Here is an 18,189-nt window from a genome sequence, read left to right on the forward strand (position 1 = left end):
AACAGGATTTCCAACCAAATTTCCACATGATTTTCAGGATAAGCAAACAACAGCTGAATACCAGTAATTAGAAATATGCATCAAATGGAAATTTGGTTGGTAATCCTGTTTTTATCAAGGAAGAAATTTCATGCTAGGCAAATTTTTGTGCTTAGCAGCTCTATGAAATCGGGCCCTGGTCTAACCTTTTCTTTAAACAATGGGTGAGAGTTTTACACTCCTTTTTGATTTTGATTTACTCAACAGTACACGAAAATAAACAAAAAACAACAGGCAAGACACCCTCACCGTAACAACCTTCCCCTGCCATCCTGATTCTTTACCGCCACCTTTTGTAGAACAAGGCTTATAACACACAGCACTGACAACTCAATGCAAAATTGGATCTTGAAAATTATTCGTTCTCAAATCATGGATAAGTTTTTGTTTCTCTTATTTTCTTGTTATCGTCACCTGTTATTTGATTTTTTTTTAAAGAACTGCTTTGTATTGTTGTTGTCCTGTACCGGTGTTTTTTCCTAGTTTAAGTTTAAGTTAAGTTACATAAATTAATTGTACTGGAATTTATTGGCAATGAACCAAAACAATTATCAGCCTAAAAACGTACATGGTTTATACATAATGTGAGAACACTGGTCTTTGACAATAACCATAGGTGTTCGGTGCTTTTAATTGATTGTTTCTGTAACTTTGGTATAGCCTACTCTGAGAAGCTGTATTTTTGAAAAAACCTCTTTTGCCTCATCAACTCATTCAGCTACACTGACCTTTGACCCTTTGCTTGGCTGCATCAACTGGTGACCACACAGCGGCACTCTTGGGTTTGCCATAGCCGGAGCCTTTGACGTGCGAGTACCGGGGAACAGTTGCCTTGCTACCAGCTGCTCTTGTCTGTCTGGCTGCAATTTCAGAACAAATAATGAATATTATCGATAATTGTTGTCTGCAGACTGCAGTTAATGGTACATTTGGAAGACTTTAGTATAGACAATAAACCAGACTCTCCTCCGAACCCCACCCCCGCCTTTCCCCATCTTCTTGAAAATAATATACTGCTTTTACATCCTAAGAATGCAATTAAGGTACATGTAATTGGAGGTACTTTTTGTAATGGGAAAGAAATATTGTAATTGCTCTTTTATTGTCACATCTATCCTGAATGGTCTTTAACGTAGCGTGTTATGACCGAGCAGTCTAGCCCTGAAAAACCCTACTACAGCCGGCAGTAAAATGTCACAAATCGCTTACTTATAACTATTTAGTCTTTTACTCAAATGTTTTCATGTAGTCCATCCTCGCATCAATGCATCAACTAAACAGGAAAAACTTGTCTGAGAAACTTTGTTCTACCTGTTCAGAAATATTTTCAAATATGAGATCTGTGATGTTCCTTGAAATAAAATTAAAAAAGGAAAATGAATATGACTCTTCCAAACACAATTGATGATTTGGATCATTAAAGGGTTTGATACCTTTTGTAGATGAAATTTTGGCTTCAGCTTCATAGTCGACAAGTTTTTACGAAGAAAAAAAAGAGGTGAAAATCAGACATTGTTCTAAGGAGAGTTGCATTAATCTGTTGTTCATGCTTAAATAATTTTTGTCTCAGATCATAAAGACAAACATTTTGAAAGCTGTTTTTCTCATTTCTCAAAAACTACAGCACCTCAGCTGGTAATATTTCAAGGGAAGCTTGTTCACTATCATTAACTTCAAACCCTGCAAGTTTAATCTAAATATGTGTACGTTTATGTTGTGTCTTGAAAAAAAAATAACCAAACCCTTTTAGCTTAAAACCAATAACCCTGGACAGCACATAATGCTGACTGAAGGACCGTACAATCATCTGGTGCCTTTGAATGGTTTACAGGTAAGTTGGCCTTACAAATGCCATTGCCATTTTATTATTATTAATATTATCATCCTAGAGTCTATGTCTGCTTTTATACAAGTACAAAATAAATGAAGGTTTTGCACACACCCTTCAAACTCAGCCAACCTTATAATGTGCGCAATTATGCCTAATAGACACTTTGCCCATGAAATTGCTACACACATTCACACATGCGTACCGACCCTATTGGTTGACAATAATGCCGTAGATGCACAATCGCGTCTGCGTCACGCCGTCCTAAGCTGCAGTGTTTGATTGTTATTTCCAACAAAATTTGATGTTTTCTAATTACTTTTTCCCCCCAAATAGCTTTTGTGTTTTATGTTTTTCCCTTCTTTATTGTAGTTTTATGGGGTTTTTTTTGTGGGGATGGGGGTTGCTGAGGTTTGACCATTTAGTACCCAAATATTGTTTGTTGTTTTATGTTTTTCCAACAAAGTTTGTTGTTTTAAGTTTTGTCCATCATAATTTGTTCTTTTTCCCTCACAAAATTTGTTGTTTTATGATTTTGTTTAAATCATAATTTCATATTTTACGTTTTCTCAAGCATAATCTTTAGTTTTTAGTTTCCAACAATGTTGTATGTTTTTGGTGTTTCCAACATATTTTGTTGTTTATTGTTTATATATTTCCACCAAAGTTATTGTTCCTGAAAGGGGAAGTGTTTTTTTCCCCCTTTTTTTTTTCCCAAAACCAGTTTCTTGCTTTACATTAGGAGGGGAATGTTGGAGTGTTTGTTTGTTTGTTTGTTTGTTTGTTTGTTTCATTTTTTTTTTTTTTTTTTTTTTTTCTTTAATTAGGCATACCTTGCCCTTTAGAGTTTTTATCGACTATTTTGACCATGGATGACTAATTTCCACCATTGTTTCCCCGACAATGAATTGGAGCATACTCTTTTAATGGCCCCTTTGTCTCCACATGAAAGGCACGTTCCTTTCAAACTCAGCAGTGTGTATAACACACAAGCAACCAATTAGTTAAAGCTCAAGGTTTTTTTCCTCTCAAGATATTTTCACCAATTCAATTACCAGTGTCTCAAGAGGGTTATCGGGTCCAACCCTGCTATTGGTTGGAACCGTGCTATTACATGTAGTTAAAACATAACAAAAGACTATAGAGCTGAAAACTCTATGCATAAAACACATCTGTCGCATGTTGTTTATGAGTTTGATGATTGATTATGAGGCTACGCACGTGACGTGAGGCTACGCACAGAGGCAAGATTTTTTTTCACATTGGAAAGCTGAAAACAAATCCAGCTACAAGTATCGTCTGACAAACGTGTTATCATTTATGAATATTGATAGCATGTAAAGTACCTTACCCACAATTTTCTAACCAGTGCCAAGGATCTTCAAACTTTCACCATGAATTTGTTCATTTTGATCACTCTATCTCTGAGCATCATGATAGCCTTGGCGACAACAGATTGCCCAAGCTCACTTTGGATCCAGAACATGGGAGTCTGTTACTTGGTTTTCCCAAATGACCAATTCTACACTTGGTCTGCGGGTTATGAACTGTGCCAAGCCAGCGGAGGCCTTCCGATTCTACCAAAATCGGCAAGCGAGAATGAGTTTGTTAGAAATACATTGGAAGCCTACGTGAGCCCTGGTGACTATGTGAGCAATGATGATAACCCTTGGCTAGCCTGTAAGGTGGATGGTGCCATACATGACTGTAACAGTCTGCCCTACACACCCTGGATCGAAAGACAAACTGCAACTGGCAGTGGTGAAACATGCGTTGTATTAGCGATTGTGCAAGACGGCAACTGGCGAAAGATACCCTGTGACCGTGAAAAACGAGTCATGTGCGAGTTCAGGCCACAAACAGCTGAGAATACGTCTGCAGGGACACAACTTGGCATGACAGCAGTACCGACAACTATCATTTCCAAGGAGCAGCTACTCAACATCTCTGACGTCGCCGAACCGTTTCGACCAATTGAGTGCCCTCGACGACGATCCTTCAAATGTTCTGTTCTTTCCCTGGATGAACCCCACTGCCTGACTGGCCACATCATTACAGAGTTCATCTTCAAGACCAGCCTGCAGTGCTGCGCTGCTTGCTGGGTGGACAAAGCCTGTCGCTCCTTCAATCTCAGAGGCAAGACGTGTCAACTCAACAACGCAACCATCTCGGAAGATGGGAGTCAGATATCTCAGGAGAACTGTGTCTACTATGAGATCAGTGTGGTTTAATTCAAGCAAGAACTGATTTTACATATACATAAAGATGATTGGAACTTTGGAAACTGCCGAGTTATTCAATCCAAAAGGCCAGACGCCCAATACATCATTCCCTTCAAAAAGTTGAGGGTAACTTCTCAGTCATCTGATAATTATGTATTACAATATGTTCAACATATTTAATAGCTCATCATTCTTCTCAGAAGTTCAGAGTCAGATGTATCAGACAATGGAGAACTGTGTCTACTATGAGCTCAGTGTAGTCTAATGCAACAGGAATTGATGGTAAAAGGTGATCATAACTCTGGAAACTGCCGACTCTTTCAATCCAAAAGGCCAGATGTCTCAATAAATTTGTTCCATTTAAAAGTTAAGGATAACTTTTCAGTCATAGTTCTGAAAATTGTGTATCATCATTCTTCTACGGAGTTTGGTGTCAAATCTCTAGTACAACGAAGAACTGTGTCTACTATGAGCTAAGTGCAGTCTAATGCTCACATGAAATGACCTGGGCCAAATTTTCGGTAAACACGCAAAATGACCGCCCAATTTTTCTGTTAACCTCCGAAATACGCTAAGGCTTAAGCAAGTTTTTCTGCTACAGTAAGCACGCAAATTTGCTTACTTTTAAGCAGCGCTATGAAATTTGGCCCAGTACATAACGATGACCAACACTCATGGAAAACCTTAAATGGGGAAAAACCCACGCAATCATACGCAAGGCTCCGTTCTGTGGTGGGATTTGAACTAATGTCCAAAGTGACAGTAATAAATAAAATGACTAAGCCAACCTGATCCTAAAAATTACTAGTGATAATTCATGCTTCTGTTGTGTACTAATTATCAATGGAAGAATTTGTTTAATAGTTATTATGTATGTTTAAAGGCAGTGGACACTATTGGTAATTACTCAAAATAATTATTGGCATAAAACCTCACTTGGTAACGGGGTAATGGGGAGAGGTTTATGGTATAAAACATTGTGAGAAACGTATCCCTCTGAAGTGCCATAGTTTTCGAGAAGAAGTAATTTTCCACGAATTTGATTTTGAGACCTCAAGTTTAGAATTTGAGGTCTCGAAATCAAGCATCTGAAAGCACACAACTTCGTGTGACAAGGGTGTTTTTTTCTTTCATTATTATCTCGCAACTTCGATGACCGATTGAGCTGAAATTTTCACAGGTTGGTTATTTAATGCATATGTTAAGATACACCAAGTGAGAAGACTGGTCTTTGACAATTACCAATAGTGTCCTCTGTCTTTAAGGAGTTTTCAAATTAAAAGTATTAATTTTTGCGAGGAAGAAAGGCACAACTTAAAACTAACTAAGCTTTTGTTTTAAGTTTGATATAGTATGTACGATTGGGGGGGGGGTTCCTGAATTTGTTTGTTTTATGATACATAAAAGTGTTATATGAACTCGTATAGGGTGCGTTCGTTTAGCTTCCCTGTGTGACGTGTTTTTTTCCAGGACGAACGTGTGCAGATAATTACCCACGTTCGTCCTGGGAAAAAAAAAACCACACACCGGGGATGACCCAGGGAAGCTAAACAAACGCACCCAGAATGTTGTACATGTTGTTTGTTAACTTTGATGGACCAGTAGAACTCCACATGAGCGAATATTTGTGAATAAATAATATGCTTAAATATACATTTTGGAGGACGTTCAGAACAATCCATTTAAAAAAAAATTATACCTTTTTACTTACATCGCTTGATTTACTAAACTTCAATATAATATTCACTGAAAGACATAGTGGTGACTCTAATGAAGTAGAGATTAAAGATCAATTGTCTCCAAGCTCTGGAGTTTTTAATTGCTCTCCTGGCTTCCCCATTTTGCAACTTGTGGTTGGAAAAGAACCCCCAAACTGTCAATCACACAAAGCAACACAAGATAATCTTTTTTCTAATATTATTGCAATTCAAAAAAAGTTTTAACTCTCATCTAGTTCTTTTGATCCACAAATCCAAAATTATCAAGCGGGAAAACAATCAAAATTTTTTAATCATGCTTTTTTTCCTGAATGGCCCACAAGTGCTTAAAAGTAATGTTTCAATCACTTTGTCTTTGTACAAATAATAAATAAGTATTAAGTTTAATTTGCTTTAATTTTGCTGTTGAGTGAATCAAGCGCTAATACAAAGCACAATAAACGTAATAATAATACAAAGAAAATGACCAAGAGTGCAACTGTCTCTTTAGATTTCATTGTCTTTCTGCTTTCAACAGTTTAGCAGTCAGGTCCGGTTTTATTGACTGTAATTAGTAACACATGGCTGGCTTTACGGCCCTTAAGTAGCCACCTTTACTCAATTAAGAGTGGAAGGTGACCCAACGTTCTGCTTGCTTTGTTTTTTTCTTTTGAAAACGAACACAAGTGGAATCAAGGTCGCTCATATTGACCATGCTCCCACTCATAAAGGCAACAGTGTAAATTATTAATTAATTGCAATTTGGAGACAGCAGTCTAAAGACAAAATGCATATTTAAACAAGTTCTAACAGTGTCAATTATTAATTAATTGCAATTTGGAGACAGCAGTCTAAAGACAAAATGCATATTTAAACAAGTTCTAACAGTGTCAATTATTAATTAATTGCAATTTGGAGACAGCAGTCTAAAGACAAAATGCATTTTTTAAACAAGTTCTAACAGTGTCAATTATTAATTAATTGCAATTTGGAGACAGCAGTTTAAAGACAAAATGCATATTTAAACAAGTTCTAACAGTGTCAATTATTAATTAATTGCAATTTGGAGACAACAGTTTAAAGACAAAATGCATATTTAAACAAGTTCTATTTGGTGGATAATCATTCCTTCCTGATTCCAGCTGAGAAGCTGAATTGCGGGGGACACGGCTACAAGGTGTTCAAGCTTCGGGTCACATGCTTGCAAAGACCACAGAGCACTGTAAACCGTAGATCAAAAGTGCTTGCTTTTGAGGGAGGGAAACTGGATGGCTCAAAGAAAAACAATTTGTAGCACAGGAGAGGACCAGTGCTTGAGTCTACACATGACCCTAGCCAGGAATCCAACCATCAAGCGGACATAAACAAGTCGTTAATGTATCAAGTGGGCATCTTCGGTCATGAAATAACCTTACTCAGCATAATGCCCTGCCCGGCTTCTCTGTCTAGAAGCAGCATTAACGCCATTTTGAGACTAGAGCAACGTGAGTTAAGACGACCCTTTGGGTGGTCGTAAGTTACGATGCACCTTAGCTTGTTGTCAAGGAATTTGCGATGTCTAGAATGCATCGTAAGTTTCGTGAAATCGATTGGGGAGCACATCGTAAGTTTACGACGCGTATACATCGTAACTTGAGCTACGACGCCTCGTAGCGCTTTGTGAAATCGACCCCTGTACTCAGATAAAAATCTAGAATTTCACATTGCGGTTGATGAAACCTCTTCAACACTTCGTTGAAGGCAACCTTTCAGATAGTCTAAATATTGTGTTACCGGTTGAGGACTAATTGTGTTACCGGTTAAGGATTAATCGTGTTACCGGTTGAGGACTTATTGTGTTACCGGTTGAGGACTTATTATGTTACCAGTTGAGGACTTATTGTGTTACCGGTTGAGGACTTACCGGTTAAGGATTAATTGTGTTACCGGTTGAGGACTAATTGTGTTACCAGTTGAGGACTTATTGTGTTACCGGTTGAGGACTTATTGTGTTACCGGTTAAGGATTAATTGTGTTACCGGTTGAGGACTAATTGTGTAACAGTTTGAGGACTAATTGTGTAACAGTTTGAGGACTAATTGTGTAACAGTTTGAGGACTAATTGTGTAACAGTTTGAGGACTAGTTGTGTAACAGTTTGAGGACTAATTGTGTAACAGTTTGAGGACTAATTGTGTAACAGTTTGAGGACTAATTGTGGAGCAGACGAGCTCTTTACTCACAAGCCACCCATTGTACCTACATTTATGTAAGCCGTTTATAAGGATCTATGCTGTTGAGGCATTTGTAAACTATTCTGTAGTTTGTTTAATAGTGAGAGCCAATGCTGACGAAATCATCTGGGACTTGGGTCCAAAAACATACATGGCATGTTGAACTGATGGTACTTCCACCACTTCATAACTCCTGGAGTTATAGACCGTAGGAGGCATTAGGAAACACTATCGACCTTCATTATTAGGCACTTGATTCATTCAAATCTGGAGAAAATGTACTGCAATTTCTCGTTTTGTCACCAGGCGGACATAAACAAGTCTGAACAGGCTTAACAGTTTAATCAGTCCACGCAACATGGGTACCATCATCTTTCTATTGACTGTTATTGCAGTCGGCATTGTATGCAGTGAAGGCAGGTGCCCTAGCTCCAACTGGATGTACAACATGGGGTTCTGCTACCTGATTCCAGACGTACCCAATCTTTCATGGTCTGATGGTCGTCAGTTTTGCAGGAGTCGAGGTGGAGACCTGATCCTACCAAACTCTCCGGAGCAGGAGACGTTTGTCCGGCAGCAACTGGTCGACAGCTATGATGGGGTGGAGTTTAGCAGGACCTGGTTACGCTGCTGCTCCCTCGACAATCCTAGCAAGTGCACCGTCCTCGTACCTGAGGATGGCACAAGGAAGGATGGCGTCAACTGTCAGCTTGTCAGACGAGTCATGTGTCAGGCTGGGCCTTTCCCGCACCCTCAATCCTTTGCATGTTCTATGGTTTCTCGTACTGAATCTCACTGCTTGAGTGGCCACGTTGTCTCAGAAATCAAAGGGAAGACCCACATACAGTGCTGTGTTGCGTGCTCGCTGTTAAACAACTGCAGGTCTATCAACCTTAAAGGTAAGATGTGTCAACTGAACAATGTGACCATCTCCGGAGTTGACGGTAGTTTCAACAAGGCAATGGAGGACTGTGTGTACTATGAGTACAAAGTACTGTAAAAGTAACACTACGGTGGTACTATGGTGTCCATTGTGAATAATTTGACTTTAAGGGCCTATAATAGACAATGTGACCTATGTTTACATTCAAACCAACTCTGTTGACAAAACACTGTATACATCATGCTTCGCAGGGCAAAAAGACGCATAGTCATGGTAAGATTGCGTAGACTTTCTAGCTGGCTGCCAAAACTCAAAGGTTTCACCCGGTGGTTTGCGCGCGAATCATAGTATGATTTATGAGAGACGTCAGGTCACATCGTATATAGTGTGAGGCTCTGAACCCCTTTAAAGTACATGTAACTGCTTAATTTCATTTCTTCACCTTCAATTGGAAAAGGACTCATTGCAATAACTAGTTCTAAAATGATGAGTTCAAATTGGCTCAATTTTAACATGCTTTGATTTGTTTACACTGTCATCAGTAAAACCATATCCATAGATCCTTGATGCACTAGGATCTAAGCACCAGTGGTCCAAAGTTTTTAGGCACTAGTGTTCCATGGGACCTAGGCACTTGTGTTCAGTAGTCCTCAGGCATTTTTGTTCCAAAGGCCAGAAGCACCCATCTGTAGGCCTTACATTATAAGCACTAACGTTCTAGATCTTAAATGCCAGTGTTCCTAAGGCCTAAGGGACCAGTGTTCTACACACACACACAATGCTAAAGGCCCCTAAGCACCCATTACCTCGTTCCATAGACCCCAGGCAAGTAAATCGTAAGCTTCAAGTATCAGTGTTTTGTAAGTTCATTGCACTGGTGTCCTGTACGCTTTAAGCACCAGTGTTCCATAGTCCCTAATAACCAGTGTTGTGAATGCTTGAAGTTCATCCAGTGTTTTGCAGACTCATAGGCACTAGAATCGTATAGATTTTAAGCACCAGTGTTCCATAAGCACTAGGCACCAGTGATGTTCCAAACAGTGTAGGCCCCAGGCACCAATGATGTTCCATATGCACTAAGTATTTCATCATGTCCATGGGCCCTGTACATGTAGCACCAGTGTTTCATAGATAGGCCTTAGGCACCAGTGTCTCATAGGCTCTAAACGTCAGTGTTTCATACCGTAGATATGCCATAGGCACCAGTTTTTCATAGATAGGCCCTAGGCACCAGTTTTTTATAGAAAGGCCTTAAGCATCAGTGTTTCATAGTAGGCCCTTAGCATCATTGTTTCATAGGCTCTAAGCACCAGTGTTTCATAGACAGACCCTAGTGTTTCATAGACAGGCCCTAGGCACCAGTGTTTCATAGATATGCCCTAGGCATCAGTTTTTCATAGATAGACCCTTAGCATCAGTGTTTCATAGATAGGCCCTAAGCATCAGTATTTCTTAGTAGGCCCGGGCACCAGGGTTTCATAGATATGCCCTCAGCACCAGTTTTTCGTAGATAGGCCCTAAGCATCAGCTTTTCATAGATAGGCCCTAAGCACCAGTTTTTCGTAGATAGGACCTAAGCATCAGTGTTTCATAGATATGCCCTAAGCATCAGTGTTTCATAGTAGGCCCTATGCACAAGTGTTTTATAGGCTCTAAACATCAGTGTTTCATAGATAGGCCCAGGCACCATTTTTTCATATGCCCTAAGCATCAGTGTTAACTGTTTCATACATTTAGATAGGCCCTAAGCATCATTGTTTCAAAGATAATCCCTAGCCACCAGAGTTTCATAGGCTTCTTAGCATAAGTGTTTCAAAGATAGGCCCTAGGCATCAGTGTTTCAAAGATAGGCCCTAGGCACCAGTGTTTCATAGATGCCCTAGGCACCAGTTTTCATAAAAAGGCCCTGAGCATCAGTGTTTATTAGATAGGCCCTAAGCATCAGTGTTTCAAAGATAATCCCTAGCCACCAGAGTTTCATAGGATTCTTAGCATAAGTGTTTCAAAGATAGGCCCTAGGCATCAGTGTTTCAAAGATAGACCCTAGGCACCAGTGTTTCATAGATGCCCTAGGCACCAGTTTTCATAGATAGGCCCTAAGCATCAGCGTTTCATATGTAGTTAGGCTCTAGGCACCAGTGTTTCATAGATAGGCCCTAGGCACCAGTGTTTCAGAGATTATAATACGCCCTAGCCACCAGTTTTTCGTAGGCCCTAAGTTAAGTGTAGATTCCTAAAAAAATCTACCTTTCATCAATAGAGTGACGACACAGAAATAGTTCAATGACAAATAATAGACATCCAAATTAACATTGTGTACTTATTGTTCCCTGCGACTAATCAACTTCAACTAATCTGTTATTTAATGTCAATAATAACAAAATTACAAAAATTAAAATAATTACAAAAATTAGAGTTAATTATTTCATTGATCTGTAATGTGGTAAAAGTGTAGTTTGTTAAGTGGTTGTACATGTATGGTAATGAAATCAAAGGAGATACATTGTGTCTCCACACTGTGGAAGTGTCATGGCCGAGCGGTTAAGAGCACCGAATTCAAACTCTTGTGTTTCTGATCAGCAGAGTGTGGGTTCTAATCCCCAGCCATTACACTCGTGTCCTTAAGCAAGACACTTCACCATTGCTTCGTCCTTCGGATGGGACATAAAGCCGTTGGTCCCATGTGTTATGTAACGTATGTAAAAGGACCCAGTGCACTTATCGAAAAGAGAAGGGGTTTGCCCCGGTGTTTCCTGGTCCAATCGGCAGCAAATTGCACCACAGCACCTTGTAAAAACATTACATGGTGCTATCAGAATTAGGTCTCATAATTCAAACGTACATTAGTCCCACATCTTGCAGGAAATACTGTATGTTACAGTGCCAGGAGCGCCATCCAACAGACAAAGCTATTAAAGTAAGCAATTTGCTAAAGGACTGCCTTGATCAAAGTCCCGAACTCAGACATAAAAAACGTCCAGCATTAATCTCTGTATCCTTGTTCACCAACAATTCCTTGAACCAAACCTCAAAACGATAAGTGTACTCTTTAATTATTCAACACACAGGACAGAGCTATTCAGTTTTAACTGCATGGCTAGCTTTGTCCAGTGTGTACTTTTTAACATTAATTATTCAACACCCTTGATGACCAATGGCTTAACTTCTCATCAAAAGGACAAAGAAATTACAGTCAAGTCCTAGCTCTATATAGGACTCTTCCTCTGTACACAGATATAAGGCCCGTTTCTGGGGCAGAAAATTTTCAAAGCTTTCATAACTCAAATCTTACCTGCAACAATTGCCACTAATTTCAACAGATTCACATTCTATGGCGGCATACATTTTTCTGCGGTGGGTTTTGGTCGTCATAATTCTTCACAAATCCGTCATTTTCGTGACAAAATGCAGCTCCCAACAAAACAAAATTCCTGTTTGATCGTTTTCTCACAGTGTTGTCTGCTGCCGTGCGTATGTGTATACATTCGCGTGCAAGACGCAAGATGCATGAATTATTGGTCACCATATCTTGACTGCACAGCGTTAACACGCAAACGCAACGCGAGATATGCGCGTCTTGCATACAGACGGCAGACTGTGAGAGTCCAACAAAAATGGGAATTCCGTAATGTTGGGAGCTGCATTATTTCATGAAAATAACGGATTTGTGAAGAATATATGACGATCAAAACCCACCGCAGAAAAATATATGCGGCCATGGAATGTGAATCCGTTGAAATAGTGGTTTCTTGCTGGTAAGATTTGAGTTATGAAGCTTTGAAAATTTTCCGCCCCAGAAATGTACCCTGATATCCAGGACGTCACTATAGTACAATAAGTCAAGTCCCAGATTCAAAGTCATACCGGTCAGGTTGATTGGTCAGGTTAGTGTAGTGGTGTCTTGCCTCGCCTTCCAACTCTGGGACCAGGGTTCGAATCCCATCGGGGGCATAATGTGGATTTGGTTTTCAGTCCCTTCTTGACTGTGAGGGTTTTCCCTGGAGTAATTCCCTTGGTTTTCCCCCCATATCTAAAACTGAAACATCTTCAATGGCTTCACTCTTCTCGTTTGGCTCTAATACGCCTCTCTTAATATTTATGCATGAGGTACAACACAATGCTAACCCAAAACGAGGCGATGGGCGCAGCTACTGCAAGTGATGGGGGACCTGCGCCCATAGCCTCAACGGATAAGAATTATGACGTCATGCATAAATATTAAGAGAGGCGTAAAAGAGCATTAACAGTCTATATCCAAACCCAAATACCCAACAGCTTGAGTCTGTTTCACTACCCCACTGAACCACAAGCTAATTGCCACCCAGTCATACTTGGAGATTTTTCCGTTGAACACATCCTATCTATAAAGGAGCACATCAAAAGTTGGGTACATTCTAGACACAAAAGAACCTTTGGGCACACAGACCATTGGCCCTCCAGCACGTTCTGCTAGGACTCAACATTGCGCTGAAGTACGGGACGAACACAAGTCAAATTGTGCGTTAGCATTTTGAATATTCCAATGAATTGTTCAGAAGTTCCCGATCGAACAGTCCCGGTGCATGTGCTTGGATACTTATCAAACCCAATTAGAACGTTCCTACCAATCCAGCTTTTGAGATGCTTTTGAGAAAACCTCATCAACCTCATCCACCCATACACCTCGGCACACACCGGACTGCGTTCTAATGAGCTCATGATGCTTCATCAGCCCAGAACTTCCACTCTTTGGGGCAATAAGTCATTTTCTGTGGCATCAGCCCGGGTGTGGAACCAACTCCCAGTGACTGTCAAATCATCTCCATCCATCACAACATTCAAGACAAGCATACTCACACAATCCTCAGTCCTAATTTGCGGAAACCGGCGCTCTATTAAGTGCTCTTTATCATAATTATTATTATTATTGTTAAGACAACTCCTTTAAATTTTGCATAAGATTTTTGAAGCATTTGATTTTGAAGAAAACAAATTACAAATGGAGGAAGGAAACTGGGTGTCACACATGTACAAGAAGTTTGTTTACTTACCTCTTTTTGGTTTCATTTGAGAGCTCCTCCTCTGTGAATTCTCGTCATCCGCCTGAAAAAAGGGTCACAAAGAGGAAATTAGAAATCACAAGTTTACAACAATTGTCTGTAGTAACTCATACAGTCACAATACGTCTAGCCTTTCTGGTTGCTTTCATTAAATTTTGTGTTATATTTATTTGGGTATTTTAGCGGGCTTTCATACTCTGACAAGTAATATTGAGGCTATATTTTTTAGCTCTACAAAATTGGGCCTTGGATATAGAAAAGTGTCATCCATATAAATAACATTTTTTTCAAATACAAATGTATGTATGTATTCTAATCTTTTATCATGTAGCTCCAAATGGAAGTTAATTAAAAAATTGACAGACTCAGGTAAGTCATTAACAAGCAAGTGTGATAAAATACTGAAATATTTTTTGCAAATTTGAGACACCTGCGGAACTTTGCCTTTGTCTGGTTGACCTTCACCTTTTTTTTGCACCCAATAAGATGTAAATTGCATCCACTGTACATGCCAGGTATGTACATGGACAGGCCTTCTTTTACTTTCACTTACACTGATTGGATGCACATCATTGGCTGGTTGCAAATCAAACCCTCTGCTCTCATTGGCTGGTTGCAAATCCAACCCTCTGCTCTCATTGGCCGGTTGCAAATCAAACCCTCTGCTCTCATTGGCTGGCTGCAAATCAAACCCTCTGCTCTCATTGGCCGGTTGCAAATCAAACCCTCTGCTCCCATTGGCCGGTTGCAAATCAAACCCTCTGCTCTCATTGGCTGGTTGCAAATCAAACCCTCTGCTCTCATTGGATGGCTGCAAATCAAACCCTCTGCTCTCATTGGCTGGTTGCAAATCAAACCCTCTGCTCTCATTGGATGGCTGCAAGTCAACTCCTCTGCTCTCATTGGCTGGTTGCAAATCAAACCCTCTGCTCTCATTGGATGGTGGCAAATCAAACCCTCTGCTCTCATTGGCTGTTTGCATATCAAACCCTCTTCTCTCATTGGATGGCTGCAAGTTAAACCCTCTGCTCTCATTGGCTGGTTGCAAATCATTGGTCTGTTCCGACCTTCCACCTTCACCCTCGTCATCCCTTCTCAGTCTGCTCATGATGTCATCTGCATTTTCAAGTATCTTTCTCTTTTCGTTATTCACCTCACGAATAATGTCGTCAACAGTCCTTGATTGTGTTCCTAAAAAATAGATTTTGGAAAAAAGTAGCCTTCTTCTTGAAATAAAACCAGATAGAAAGAGGGTCCACAAAAAATAAGAAAATTTAAAGACACTGGACACTATTGGTAATTGTCAAAGACCAGTCTTCTCACTTAGTGTATCTCAACATATGCATAAAATAACAAACCTGTAAAAATTTGAGCTCGGTTGTCAAGTTGTGAGATAATAATGAAAGGAAAAACACCCTTGTTACACAAAGTTTTGTGCTTTAAGATGCTTGATTTCGGGACCTCAAAATCTAATTCTGAGGTCTCGAAATCAAATTCGTGAAAAATTACATCTTTCTTGAAAACTACTTCACTTCAGAGGGAGCCGTTTCTCACAACGTTTTATACAATCAACAGCTCCGCATTACTCGTTACCAAGTAACGTTTAATGCTAATAATTATTTTGAGTAATTACATTGTACCAACAGTGTCCACTGCCTTTAAGTTTCTTTTCTTTAGAGAGTAAAATTACAATTTCATGAGAACACTTGTGTTATTGTCTTCGTTCATCAGGAGTTTAGTGTTCTTTAACCACTTCACATCTGATGACACGTACAAAATATAAATCTGCCCAATTTTTTTTGAGCTGTCCTACGATGGCAGTTTATTATGGCGTGACAACTTCTGACCATGCCGACTGTCATAATTTTTGTATGGCAGCCGGACGGCTGGCATGAATATTTATCTGGACATTCCATCGATCATTATTTACCATCTTGTGTGGCATCCAGTCCCATCCCTGTTGAACTGAAGTCCATGGTGGGAGTGTTTGCTGCCTCTCTCAGTGCGGCCTGTAATGCCTCAAATTCAGTCGCAGTCCCACCTGTCAGCAGCCCTGCAAACAACAACATGTCAGAAAGTAAGATTCGAAGCATTGGATGTTTCAAATTATTTATTATTTTTTAATGTGATATTGCCTAACATCAATAGGCTGGACGGCGACTTCAAGGAAAGGGGCTATACTTTTAGCTTTCGACCTAAATCGACTGCCACTGACTACTTAGGAGTCACGTTGCCACCTGCATTTACTCCTTGGGCAGAAACAGGCTTACCCCCTTCACAGTCCGTAAGGATGTAGGCATATGAACATCCACTTGACGATTTAAGGCAGAAAACACTATTGGGCAAATAGTTAAAGTAAATGAGAAAGAGTGAGCCCTGTGGAATACCAGAATCGATAGAGTGGTTGGAGAGATTGACTTTCAAGATCAACCTCAAACTCGTACTTGGAATGGGAAGCAGAGATCGGAGAAAACATTGTCATTTCTAACCTGTACTTCCTAAAGTCAAGTTATTGGTGGCCCCCATCTTTGTGTCCCCAGCTGCCAGATAGTCCCTGTCCTTTTTCTTTATAGTGGCCTCCCCTTGAAGTCCAGAAGTATCGAACATGGACTCTCCCGTATCCAATAAGGCCACTTTAGCCAGCATTCCCTTTTTGGGAGATTTCATTTGTTTGGAGGGTTGTAATGAGGGTTGTGAGGGTGAAGTTTCTGATGCAGTGGGTGGTGTTTGGTCTTGATCATTGTCATCTTCATAATCATCCTCTTCCACTGGAGATGGTTTGTATGGAAGTGGGCTACTGTGCTCATCAGCCGTTCTGCAAACAAACAAACCAAGGCATTTAAACTTGGCATGGCGAAACAGTCTAGTAAGGTTTGCTGTGACACAATGTATAAACATGTACAATGAGAGTTTGAGCCAGATTTCTGAAATCTGCAAAGCAGAAATTTGAAATCTGCTGAAGGTGCTTTAACATACAGTATTTTCCTGCAAGGTATGTGGGACTACATTTGAATAATGAGATCTACTCCTTTAACATAGCACCATATAATGTTTTACAAGGTGCTGTGGCGCAATATGCTGCCAATCAGGAACACCGGGGCCAACCACTTCTCTTTTCAAAGTGCACTGTGTTCTTTTTTGTGCGTTGCACAACACTACTGTGGAAGGAGCTACAATGTACAAGTTCATTTACACTCACCCCATGTATGCCGAGGGCATACTGCCCATTGTCATTGACAGGTTGCCTGAGCGCATACTGCCCATTGTATTCGACATATCGGCTTCCTTCATGAGCTTCCGATAGTCCACTTTCCCGCCACGCTTTGCCTCCAAGTCCTTGAAGAAGCGTTCCTTGTCAGCCTGTTCCTCCAATGTGTCCATCCCTGGGCCTGTGGAGGCTGGAGTCAGTCCATCAGAGGTACCGGTTTCTGAAAACCATTGTGAAACTTTGCATTCATATAAAAGTATCGAAAAAGCTCGCCTCAATGGCAAAATGGAAACTGCCGAAAGCGTGAAGAAGTCAAATTCTAACAGTCCCTTGCACTAGTCATTGTTCAAATTTAAATGACTTAATATTGACCCTCCCCTCCCCGCCAACCCGTAAATCCCCTCCTATCTCCCTCTTTAAGAACTAATGGGTAATTGATAGGTGATTATATGTTTGACAGGTTTTGTTTATGGGTTTTGTTTACTTTTTTTTATTGATTTTTTCATTGCACACTTTGCTTTGTAAGCTTCTTACCTGTATAACTTAAAGTTTCTTCAAAACTTGCCTGGGTGGGCATCACACCACTGTGGAAATAAAAACAATTTAGCAATTCAGTTATAAATAACAATATTGTGATACTCCCCAGAAACACTAAGGAGGGACAGGTGTGATGAAACAAAAATTACAGATCCTGAAAATAGTTAGCTATCTCTTCGTGGTCTAGACAAAAAAACTTGCTGAGGTTGGAGGGGGTAAAAATACTGAATTTAAAGAATCACTTTGGGAAAAATGTTTGGTTTTATTTATTTGTTGTTAACTATGGGCTTTGCTTAACATTTAAAGACACTGTACACGATTTGTAATTGTCAAAGACCAGTGTTATCACTTGATGTATCCCATCACAAGCACACAATAACAAGCCTGTGAAAATTTAGGCTCAATTGGTCATTGAAGTTGCGAGAAAATGATGAAAAGACACCCTTGTTGGACGAATTTGTGTGCTTTCAGCTAGGAATAAAAGGCTTCTAGCTAGAAGTCTTTTAATATTTTAGTGAAATTAC

The 18,189-nt window shown here is 40.0% G+C and overlaps 1 protein-coding gene across 1 annotated transcript in view; it reads right to left on the minus strand.

The window, feature by feature from the left end:
• The window catches only part of LOC117296970 (centrosomal protein of 162 kDa-like), a 39,718-nt gene that overhangs the window by 16,278 nt on the left and 5,251 nt on the right, over window positions 1–18,189 (minus strand). The window contains exons 7-13 of the mRNA XM_033780073.1: window positions 17,663–17,712; window positions 17,120–17,348; window positions 16,410–16,735; window positions 15,851–15,973; window positions 14,474–15,111; window positions 13,912–13,963; window positions 768–899 (exon numbers count right to left, since the gene is read on the minus strand). Of these exons, the coding sequence (XP_033635964.1) occupies window positions 768–899; window positions 13,912–13,963; window positions 14,474–15,111; window positions 15,851–15,973; window positions 16,410–16,735; window positions 17,120–17,348; window positions 17,663–17,712 (1,550 nt within the window). The remainder of the gene's footprint in view (window positions 1–767; window positions 900–13,911; window positions 13,964–14,473; window positions 15,112–15,850; window positions 15,974–16,409; window positions 16,736–17,119; window positions 17,349–17,662; window positions 17,713–18,189) is intronic.

This window comes from Asterias rubens, chromosome 11 (assembly GCF_902459465.1).
Source record: "Asterias rubens chromosome 11, eAstRub1.3, whole genome shotgun sequence".
In the NCBI taxonomy this organism is placed as follows: Eukaryota; Metazoa; Echinodermata; class Asteroidea; order Forcipulatida; family Asteriidae; genus Asterias; species Asterias rubens.